General features: G+C 41.0%; 1 protein-coding gene across 1 annotated transcript; it reads right to left on the bottom strand.

Moving 5' to 3' along the window:
• Positions 1–2,879: 2,879 nt before the first annotated feature.
• On the bottom strand, positions 2,880–11,314 carry smyd5 (SMYD family member 5). The gene is made up of 13 exons (XM_084550362.1): positions 11,040–11,314; positions 9,309–9,417; positions 8,942–9,081; positions 7,552–7,673; positions 7,401–7,470; positions 6,752–6,856; positions 6,437–6,499; positions 5,265–5,335; positions 5,049–5,155; positions 4,771–4,827; positions 4,571–4,665; positions 4,022–4,092; positions 2,880–3,488 (listed from the first exon to the last, which is right to left on the bottom strand). Exons 1-13 carry the CDS (start codon positions 11,130–11,132, stop codon positions 3,338–3,340), a joined length of 1,254 nt encoding a protein of 417 aa, XP_084406488.1. The 5' UTR covers positions 11,133–11,314; the 3' UTR covers positions 2,880–3,337.
• Positions 11,315–11,517: the final 203 nt, after the last annotated feature.

Here is an 11,517-nt window from a genome sequence, read left to right as displayed (position 1 = left end):
AGATCTTGTATTGATGATGGGAGAGTCTGACCACTGCGCAAAGCCTTCTTCAGCACATCCCAAAGATCCTCAATGGGGTTAAGGTCTGGACACTGTGGTGGCCAATCCATGTGTGAAAATGATGTCTCATGCTCCCTGAACCACTCTTTCACAATTTGAACCCCATGAATCCTGGCATTGTCATCTTGGAATATGCCCGTACCATCAGGGAATGCCAATGATTTGACCCTTCTCAAACAGACAAACATCTTTTCCACGACCACAGGATGTGTCTTTAGATATGGTTGTTCAAAAATGAGAAGCTACTCATTGCATCAGTTGGGGTTAAATAACTTGTTGCCAGCTGAAAGATAATCACCCATGCAGCAATTATACAATAGGAGGCTCGTACCTATTTTGCTTAGTTAAATCCAGGTGGCCATTTTTTTTTTTATTTTTTTTTTTTGGCCAGGCAGAAGCATTTGAAGCGTTTCATACTTGGTTTGTCTGAATAAAAGACTCTTTATCAGCACAGTAATAACTGCCCTTCATAAAGCTCCCCCCACATCCCTTTTCCTTTCCTCAAACACTCGGCTCACTTCCCGCCCCTTCAGTCCTCAAACAAGCCTCTATCTGGCCCACTTCTGTCACAGCAGACTCTTTGACCTCTCCGCTTTCCCCTACTTGAAACAGCCAGGCCTATACAATATGCGTGGATGCCCGAGATTGGCCACTGGAGCGGGCTGCCGTACCAAAGTCCACGTTCCAGAGTTACGGAGCTCCTGCAGCTATTCTGGCTCGGCTTCACAGGATGACAGCGGATGGTGGGGGGAGCTCCAACTGGAAGATCTGTCCAGAGGTCCAACCTACCGCTATGCTGGGTCCCAGGTGTGCATCATTTCATACATGTTATGTATTCTCTCTTTTCATTTATCTTCTGTGAATTGTGGGTGAATGAGCATTTGACACAAGTAAAGCAGACTGGAGACTGGAGTTATCTGAGACAAAAGATGGAGGAATGTTCACCACAGACAAGTGATAGCATTGATGAGAAAGTTTGTGAAGACACCATTAATTTAGACTCGTCCTTATGAAGCAATTGCAATTAGACCTTCAATGATATGAAATAATTTAGCTTATACTGGTTTTCTAAAGAAAGAGGCTGAGTGGATGCTTACAGAATATAAAAACACTGACCCCTTCTCCCTTGAGAAAGACAATCTGACCAAGGATTTGTAGTTCATATGCAAGGACTGAACAAATATTTTACCAGTACAATCTGCTGTAGCAAAGGCAGAGGCGTGTAAACCAGATAAATGACTTGACAGACATCCAATTTCAATGGTTTACGCCAGTGTAGTAAAAATGACAACTGCTGGTCTGCTGTTTGCTGCTCTTATATGATTTAGATTTCACATGCGACTTTCAAAGCCATGTTCTCTTGTGCCACTGCGATAGATGCCAGCTGAGAAAATTGGGATTAGTCATTCAATATATCCAATCTTTGTCGAGTAAGTGAAAATATTGGGGTTTGTGATTATAGTCATTGTTGTAATATTGATTCATGTGAGCCGGCAGCAGCAGCAATTTCACTCATGTGGAACCGCGGTTTGAAATACAGTTCTCAACAAGGGACAAACAGTTACTGACAAGGCAATTTTCCACTCAAGGTCTCCGTAATACATTAAGAAAGGTTTAATTTAACCACATAGATCATGGTATGAAAACCAAACTGTATTTCACTGGCTGGATGCCTCCCATGTGACAAGGCTGTAATTATAATGGAATATAAATAAAAGGCCTCTTCCACACAGTATGAATAGTCATGTTAGGAGCTTCTTTAGGTAGACCAGAACCTGAGGAAAAACCAATTGACCTTTGCGTACTCCCCTCCTATAAGAGTAATTGGGAACTAGCAATGATAACTGTTCTTATAAGTTGCATTCACTGAAACTGGAGGTCAAACACAGTGCAGTCAGTGTTATGACAGTTTGGTTTTGGCTGTCTACTCCTGCACACCGGATTTCAAAAGACATAACTATGGCGATAAAGTGCTGACTTTGACTTAGGAGCTGCTCCTATTATTTCATATCTTAGAAATTTTATATTGTAGTTTCCACAAGTTTTATTTTAACGTCATTATTATTATTATTATTATTATTATTAAGGGTCCAACTTTACTGTTTTGTGACAAAGGTATAATTTTCAGCAGCTGTTATCAGTAAAACAAAACATTGTTTGTCCCTCTGCTGTTTGGTGCTTTTCAAAGTTAGCAACTAGTTATTTCTATTAATTATATTAGAGACAGATATTTCTGAGATACACCAATCAGGCATAACATTATGACTACCTTCCTAATATTGCGTAGTTGTGCCTCCAAAACAGTTGTGACTCATCAGAGAATGGACATGGGCCTTCTGAGGGTGTCCTGTGGTGTCTGGCAACAGAATATTCTTAGTTGGGCCCTATGGGTCCTATGGATTGAGGGGAGGGGCCTCTGTTGATCATCCCACAGATACTTGATCAGTTTGGGATCTAGTGAATTTGGAGGCCAGGTCAACGTCTCGTGTTGTTTTTCATGTTTTCTGAGTTGTTCTTAAACTGTTTTGGGTATGTGCCTGTGTCAGACTGCATCCTGCTGGGGATGGCTGCTGCCATCAAGGAGTGTCATTGCTATAGGGTGGGGTCTGGTCTAGGTGGGTGGTACATGTCTAAGTAACAACACGAATGCCAGGTCCAGAAGTTTCCCAGCAGAACACTGAATTGTCACAAGATGGTCAATGTTATTTACTTCTCCTGTCAGTGGTTTCAATGTTGTGGCTGATCAGTGTAAATTGGTTAATATGACATGAAAACTATCAGAAATAATTGAGTAACAACACAGAAATTAAGACATTGATTTCTCTGCTCATTTACTTAGTGCCAGAATCATTAATGATAACACATTAGCCACAGATTTAACTGTTGCCCCCCCAAGCTGAAAATAAAAGAATCAATGCAGCTTTAAAGGGTGAAATTTTACAGTCTACAAGGTAAAAAATGCCCACCAATCCTCAACTCTGAAACTTTGTACTCCAATCATGTTGTCTGTTTTATTTCAAATCCCCTGGTGTACTGAAATAGAGCCATAACACATCACTGTCCTAACGATGAAAAACCACATGTACCTGATGCATGCTTTCCATTGGCGGATCTCTAAAACAAACATGTTTCTAATAGGACGCTGTTCCTCGGTTTGGACTGTCCTGGTGAAATGTATATCATGGTGTGGACTGGTCTTTACTCTTCTGGGCTTCACAGTCGCCAAGTGTGGCGGCAGGAACGGGAACAGCCGAGAACAATATGGGCGAGTGTTTCATCAGACATCTGTCATTTCATCTTCCATCTCATCCCCTTCTGTTTCACCTTCTGCCTCGCCTTCTTCTTCCTCTTCCTCCTCCGATGTCGCATCCAGCTCATCCATCTGGGAGGCACACTTCGGACACGAGCAGACAAACAGGTAGTTCTCTCTGGGAAGAAAATGTTCCGCCAGTCAAACTTTTGCACCTCTAACAAGAGCTTAATTAATTAGTGCCATTCTGCAGTCTGCCGTTAAGAAAATCTGCTGCTTTACACGGGCCCCTGCGCACAACAGGAATTGACTGTTACACTGTAATTAATATGTTGACTCAGCAGGTGTGATATGGGGATTCATAAGAGTTCACACCACCAACCTGGAGTGAAACTGCACCTGGAGCTGAGATTTATCTCAGGATGTACTAATACCCTTAGGCATCTCACACACTTGAAAAACAAAACCACCACCACCACCGCCGCCGCCGCCGCCGCCGCCGCTGCCGGTGCTGGGTGGATAATTCAAAGATGGGCTGACATCACGATAATCAATGAGAAGTGTGAGCACAGGAGTAGCCATCAGACCCCATAGCGTTTCTGCCTCAGGACCGCCCATTATTGCCTGGAAGGCCTTTTATTGATCCAGAAGGAATTCATAACACCATGATCCCCGTTCAAGTGAATTATCCAAGGGATTACAGATGTTTACCTCAGAATTTTGTGTCTGCTATGTCGGCTTCGGTCCCGCTGACAGCAGTCCAAATAACTGATGCAGATCTCCTGAAAATTGAAGAAAACACACACTTGAAGTGCCTGAAGGACCTCAACATCAATAACATGAAGTTATTGAGCCAAGAAGTCTGAATAGTTACAGTTTAGGCTCACAAACAAACTGCTTTTTATTTTCTTTTTTAATGGTAGATATATTTTTCCCAAATGTATTTGTTCTGTTATGCAGGAAGTTGCTCTGTCCTTCCATCTCTCTACTGGTGAAATGTTGTACAAAGCGTTTCTGTCTTTGCCCGCATTCAAAGGAGAGCTTTGCCGTGAAAGAAGCACGGCTGCTGTGAGATTACTGTGCCGCGCAGATGCAAGACTTCTCAATCTTTCTGACAGCTTGACAAACCCACTCCAATCCCAAAAGTCTCAGCCTTCTAATACCGTCTGACAAGGGAGCACACAAAGCTAGAGAGGGGTGTTCTGTGCCGTTTATCCCAGGCCAAAATTTATCACTCCAAACCAAAGCATGTCAGCTGACCTCTCCTGGGCTGATGTCGCTAAGGGCACTGAGGTGAAGCAGGAAATTGTTGTCGGGGAAGGACGCCTCTGCGTTGGGTATGCAGCTGTGGTTACCTGCAGGGGCAAAAGAAGAGATCACCAGATGGCCTTTTGACCAGCATGACAGCGTCTTTGAACAGAGGTGACAGTGCTCATAACACAGACATCCTCTGCACTTACATGAGCTTTGAAGCAGAAAAAGTCCAGAGCCCTCACAGTTTAGAAAGTCTCCAGTTTCTGCAGAGAGATTTAAAAAAAAAAAAAACAGAAATTACAAACAACGTTGGCCTCCGTTGGGATCTTCACACAGGTTACATAACAATTACAGCACTGTCATTGGTCAAAACTGTAACACAGACAATAGTAAGCTCAGACAATATGACCGTTGCAAATCTACTCAGCAGGGATAGAAATTATTTATTCGAATATATTCTGCAAGACTGAGATAAAACTGTGACCTTTTTCTATGTCCTTGTACAGCTGGTCAATAAAAGAGTCCAAATGCTCCCTCTGGTGGGCAGGGAGCTCAAGTGCATCGCAGGCATGAACCCACTGACTCAAGGAGCTGAAACAAAGAACAACGGAGCACAAAAAAAGAAAAGCACTTGAGCCAAACGGACCAGATTAAGCTTTTTCTTTTTGATAGTTGAAGGACAACAGAAGCAGGTGTGTACCTTGTGCCAATGCCTTGTCCGTTGGTTCCCACCAAAGCAAACAGAGAGCGGAAACCCTCAGGAACAAACCACTGCAAGACAATCATGCCTTTATTGATCCACGTAGGAAGAGTTTACATTTAAGCTCCACTTGAAACACGAGAGACTTTTCAACAGTACAACCAACACTAGCTTCTTAATTGTGAATAATTTAATTTCACTATTAATATTTAAACCGTTGATGGGATAAAACATGTTCCTGAAGTTCATTACCCTTGGCTCTGGGAAACCAACAAACATTTTTGACAATTGTCTAATTTTAAAAGGTGTCATTCAAGAGTCATTCAGTTCACAATGACATAAAAACAGGGAAACATTTTGAAAATAAAAATTAGATTGGTTAATCATTGATGCTAAAATTGCTGCCAATTAACTTTCTGCTCATTATTGCTGATTAAATATTAAATACAACGTATCTATGCAGAGTCTGCATCGTATCCTGTGCATGGTGGCCTACGGCGTATAGTCGTGTGCTGATGTGTTGGTATCGTTCTGTAATTATGGCACTAAAACGCTAGTCACTGGCTAGTTTGCTGTGTTAAGTTTCTCTGTGTATGTTGTTAAACAGTGGCAATTGGAACTGAAGGGCTGGAGTAGGAAATGTTTGAATGCTGAATTCCTACTTTTACAGAAATCTCTGCAACGGACAAAAGTGAGGAGGCAGAAGGAGGGAGAATTTTTTTGGACTTATTGGGCCAATGAGAGATGTGGACGGGAAAATGCATTTCAGACCAATCACTCTTGTCGCAGTCTCTGTCGCAGCAATGCGTAGTTACATTTTTGGGGAGGTACACATCAGGCTGCGGCATGGATCCAACGCGGGAGCATGAACTGTTCTTCCAGTTGACACACACTCAAAAAAGTACAATCACCACGATATAGCTAACATTTCAGGTACAGTGACATTTAATCAAAAAGTGATTTAACAGGTAGGCCAACATTTAGATGGCAGAGAAGGCCAAATAAAACCAGAACTGTCAGTTAAAAGTTCACCTCTGAGAAGCCGTAATGAGCTGTCCCGAGCAACAACCTCATTTCGGGATATTTCTGGGAGCATTGGATAAAAATAAAGTGAACTAATGCAAATAAGCAGCCTGGAAACACAAAGTTGGTTATATATGAGACGTACTTACCCGACTGAGATGGTCATCATAAAGTGCTGCTGTAAAAAGGCTGTGTAACAAGGCCAACTGCTCCTGCAAAAATCATGTGATGTGTAAATAAATATGATCGTTTATGTAACAGAAAATGTACATCACAAACATAGGTGGCCACAGTCTCAGGGGAGAGCAACACAGACTTGCTTTGCTTATTAAGGTGTGAAGAATGGATTACCATAAAAGCATGACCATAAAAGCATGACATTGTCTTTGAAATGGCAGACGTTCTACAGTTTTCACACAAACCGCTTCATATCTGCAGTGCAAAATAACGTGAACGTAGCTTACTCTGAACTGTTCCCCCAGGAGCTTATGGGCAATCTCCTCTTCCTCGTTCGCTGTCCGGCTGCAGAAGTGAGAAAACAGCTTCTGCCAGTGTGCTTTATCTTTGGCCTGCAGAATATGAATAGCATTACGTTACTTAATGCATCACGTTTTCTTATTGGAGTGAAGCATTTCCTTGTTACGCACACCTAATATTTCAGTGTTTATAGTGAGGGATAATAACTGTTATTTAAAAGAAAGAATCAAACCGCATTACTGGTGGTATCTGTGCAGCATTTCCTAATAGTGGATCACAGTTTACAAAAACTATGTGACGTACAGTTTGAATACTACAATAAGTTTGCCACATTCATTTCTTTTAAATCCATATTTACATCTTATACATATAATTTGTTTTCTGACAATCAGGGGGGTGGAAGGTTTGTAGAAATGGCTCATGACCTTTCAGAAATTATTTCAGCTTTCTTATTTACACCACCTGTGTCAAAGTTAATTGCAAGGTTGATTTAAAAACCAAAACTGCGCAGCGTAAGAATCCTAATTAGCACAGCACCTTTTACAGCCATGTGTTTGTCGAGTTTATTTGCTTGGATACCTGCAGGATTAGTGCACACGGCAGAACATTTTCCACCCAGTAAATTTAGAGACTCGCCTGTTTAACCATAGCTACCATCCTGGCCATAAGCATGATGCTGGAGGTCTCTGGGGGATAATGCACACTCCTGAAACAAAAAAAAAAAGATTTAATAAGAATCTGCACTCTATAGAGGGTTTGAGCGTTTATAAAAAGGCTGCTGTCTCACCTCCATGCATCTTTGAGCTTGTTGATGGGATGGTCTGGATCTTCCTTTGAGGGACCCAGGCACAGAGCCCGATGGTACTGATCTGCTGCCGCTTGTCGACACTCACTGCTACAGTACATCACCTGCCAAGACAAATAATCACACGAACAATGGAAATGCTAAAAAGAAAGTCTCTGTAAATCAGGACAAGAGGCACAGATCGGAAACTACAGGTCTGCATCACCTAGCACACTGTAATCTGAATGAGTTATTCTTCCTTCAACCTTCTGGACTGAATAAAGCAGTGAACAAATACTCTAGTAAATATGAAATGGGTATTATTATGTACACATTTGTGTAGGACCTGACACTTTCAAATCACAGCTTGACATGTTTTCAGTGGCTATGTTTAGATGGACACTAGGATTCTGAGAATAACTGTAATAACCCAATCAGAACAGACTAACCCAATCGAAAGCAATTATCAATCCAACTGAAACAGATGGTATAAATAGGAAAATATTAGTGACTAGCCTAATAAGCATGTAAATGATTCATTCTCTCTGGTTGGGATAAATACATCCTTTGGCACATGTCTGCACCCCTCCCCCCATGGTTTCACACAAATACTAAAACTCTTATGTTATACCTCCAGCAGAATTGACAACAGAACCATTTAGCACATGCAAAAAAAACATTTTTCTATTATGATAAATGTTTTGTGGCATGTAAACACTTACTTTATCAAATCATATTATTTAGCGTCTGTGTAAACTGTTAAGTTACTATCTCTAATCAGAATCAGATTTCAATCTGTGATGGAATATTATCCATGTAAAGTCAGCCACTGACTAAAGGGAGTGGGGATTTAGTGGCATCTAGTGGTGAGGTTGCATATTGCAACCAACCAACCAAATACCCCTCTCTTTCCAAGTGTGAAGGAGGAACTACTGTGGCTGCCACTTCAACGTAAAAACACAAATTAACCTCTATAGAGTGAGTGTTTGCTTTGTCTCTTCTGGGCTACTATAGAAACATTATGGCACAACATGGTGAGTGCAATAAAGAGACATTTAATGTAAACTTTTTCAAGTTATTAAATAATAGAAACCCTCTCTTAAAAAGCTGAGCTGACAGTGCAGGTTAATAGAGAGAGAGGAATGAGCGTCAGGAAAAAGAAAAACCATGAAATGATGTGTGATTCACTTTGGTGCAGTTCAAACTCAAAACTATTTGCTTGTGAAATGTATAGATACACGAACTGAATGAGAAAACACTGTTGACCATTGTTAGCACAAATTCAGTAATTGTCTTAAATTGATATTTAGGATTATTACTTTTTATGAAGGAAAAAAAATATTTCATACCTTCAATCAGGAAATGATTGACTCATTTTTATTCTTGGACTTACCTGACACTGAGGGCAGGCTTGGTGCAGCTCCGGTCGAACGCGGCAGAGCTCAGGATGAGGAAGGCTGAGTCCGGGGATGCCGCTGAGTCTTCTCGCATTCTCCTCTGCAGTCTCCAGAGCACGTAGGCAGTACTCACAGGCTGTTAAAGATATGACAGAAGAGCATCACTTAAGACCTTAAAGATCTTGAAGTTTCATACTAAATAAAACTCCTCCTAAAACCTTATTTTTTTTGCCTTGATTCAATCTTAAATGTCAGTTTCAAAGTACAGTATGCATAAAACGAGTGCACCTGACCAACAATTTTACTTGATTCACTAAAACGCGTAGTCACATTTAAATACAGAAAACATGTAGCACTTCTCACCTTTATATTTATACAACGCATTCCACAGGAACTGGGAAGAGACGAGAGGCCGCTCAATGAAAATGGCCTCTCCCTTCTTGATGCTCTTTTTGGCGAACAGACCCTTGCCCTGAAACATGAACAACAAACCATCACTGTCACACTGTCTTTTAAACCCACATACAGCAGAAATTACTTGACCAGTTAGTTTTTACTGTAAGATGGCAAAGCCCTTAAAGAGGCCATGTTATGTTCTGATAAAGATCCCATAGGATCGAAACGTTGCCTGTTTAAAATAAATAAATTGAAAAATAAAATAAACCTTTTTTTCAATATATATCCTTTTTGTCTAGCACCTGAACTATTTTATTTGGATGTGCGCACCCGGATCCACTTTTAGACATGTTATGTTCACTGACAGGTTTATAATTTGATTTGGGACTTCTACTAGTGTAAATGGTTTAATGCTCATTCAGTGCTCACCTTATTTCTGTCATACTGTGCATTTTTGCAGCACTTCTTTTTACCCCGTTTCTGAAACACAGTTTTTGCTCTTGTCTCTTTAAACCCATCATACAAATGTGTTACATGTCGACATAGGCAATCAACGGAAGAAGAAGAAAAGGCTGCACTGCAAACAAGGCCTTACAGCCAGTTAAGAAGATGTGTTTTCTTTGGGAGAGAGTAAATCCTGATTTATGGCAGCGCATCACATCTATGAAACCATTCCACACATCGTAGCCCGGCCTGCACCTCTCCAGAAATGTAATTACACGTTGCTGCGACACACACTGCAACAGCTGTGATTGGCTGAAATGCATGTCCACGCTTACACAGACGATCCACCCTCCTTCTGCCTCCCAACAAACCATCTACTCAGACGTCTTCTCTCTTTTGAGCGCTGCAGTGGCTTGTGTTCCAGTCACAACTGTTGACGTTTTCAAAAACAGAACAGTGCAGACACAGAATGTTATATTATTATAAACGCTTACAACAGCGTAGCCCCCTGTGAGACACAAAACCAATACAGAGAGGCACAAAGTAAGTAGTAAGTAATGAGAGAAAAAAATGTTAAACTTAACAACTGCAAAAAGATCCAAAATGATCATAAAACAACTGCAAAATGATGCATGATATCTGCAAGACACACATAGTCCTGCTCCTCTGTAGGAGGATGGGGAGATCTGAGCCTACAAATATGATGTAAATTTTCTTTTCTTTTTTATTTTTTTTTGTCTGTAATAAATAAAGCAACCGTGTTCAGTATAGTTTGGGAGTTGATAAAGGAGCAAGATGTCCGGCCTTTTCATAACGAATCCATCTGCAGTAGGGGTTGAAAATTTGATTGTTTTACAAAAAATTGGCATATTTCGTATCTTGATTCTTAGTGACGATAATTCCTAAGTAGTAGACTACTGTGTTTGTTGTGAATAGCGTTTTGCATGTGTTTATGTTGAGCTTGTGTTGTTTTTAAGAGCTTTCAGAGGCAATAAGACGAATAAACAACATTTTGGAGGTACGTTATGTTTCTAATTGGGACCAGATTTACAACTTTACAGATGCTGGACGCTGCTGCAATGATGTATTATTAAACTAATGTCCCAATAAGAAACTTCTAGGAAAATGTCTATCTCAGTAGTCCCATGCAGCAGCAGTGAGCCGGCTGTGATCCACACTCCGCCTCTTTAAAACTACATAGAGCCACTGATTTATCAAAGTCCGTTTAGCGTGACAAACCGGAACCGGTCTCACCTTGATATTGTCAATAAATCTGACTTCCACGCAGCTGGAAACTTTGCCGGGGTCCACGCATAAGGAAAACATGTCATCCACGGGAGCAGCCATGTTTCCGACAACCTTTCCCCTTTCAACCCCGACACTGACGTTTTATCTGTGGAGAGGCGGCAGCGACCTCTGGCGGTGGACGGGTGAACAGCAGCAGTTTCTGAAGTGGGCGCAGCTCAAAGGTGCAGGTAGAAAATTTAGTTTTAAATAAGGCGGGCAGGTGCATGAAACATAAGTAATAGAAAAAATAGCCAGTAAATTAAAAAAAAATGCCCCTGAGTTGTCTGAAACATATTATCAGTATTTTTCGTAGATATTAAAAACTGATGACATTCAATAAGTTAACTGAAAACACTGTACAGCCACTTTACCTAAAATGGAATCACAAATAGGTTACTGTCTGTGTTTTGTGAGTTTACTGTTATTTTTATCACCAGAGGACAAT

The sequence above is a fragment of the Chelon labrosus genome (assembly GCF_963514085.1).
Source record: "Chelon labrosus genome assembly, chromosome: 8".
In the NCBI taxonomy this organism is placed as follows: Eukaryota; Metazoa; Chordata; class Actinopteri; order Mugiliformes; family Mugilidae; genus Chelon; species Chelon labrosus.
The sequence above is the reverse complement of the archived record's forward strand: the minus strand, read 5'-3'. Positions and strand labels throughout refer to the sequence as shown.

What these genes read in the sequence shown, in the direction of transcription:
- smyd5 (XM_084550362.1), bottom strand. Translation starts at nt 11,132, where the DNA reads ATGGCTGCTCCCGTGGATGACATGTTTTCCTTATGCGTGGACCCCGGC. An exon ending in AAGCCTGCCCTCAGTGTCAG is followed by an intron (nt 7,674 to 8,941) that starts GTAAGTCCAAGA and finishes TTGTCTTGGCAG; the next exon opens with GTGATGTACTGTAGCAGTGA. An exon ending in GTACAAGGACATAGAAAAAG is followed by an intron (nt 4,828 to 5,048) that starts GTCACAGTTTTA and finishes ATCTCTCTGCAG; the next exon opens with AAACTGGAGACTTTCTAAAC.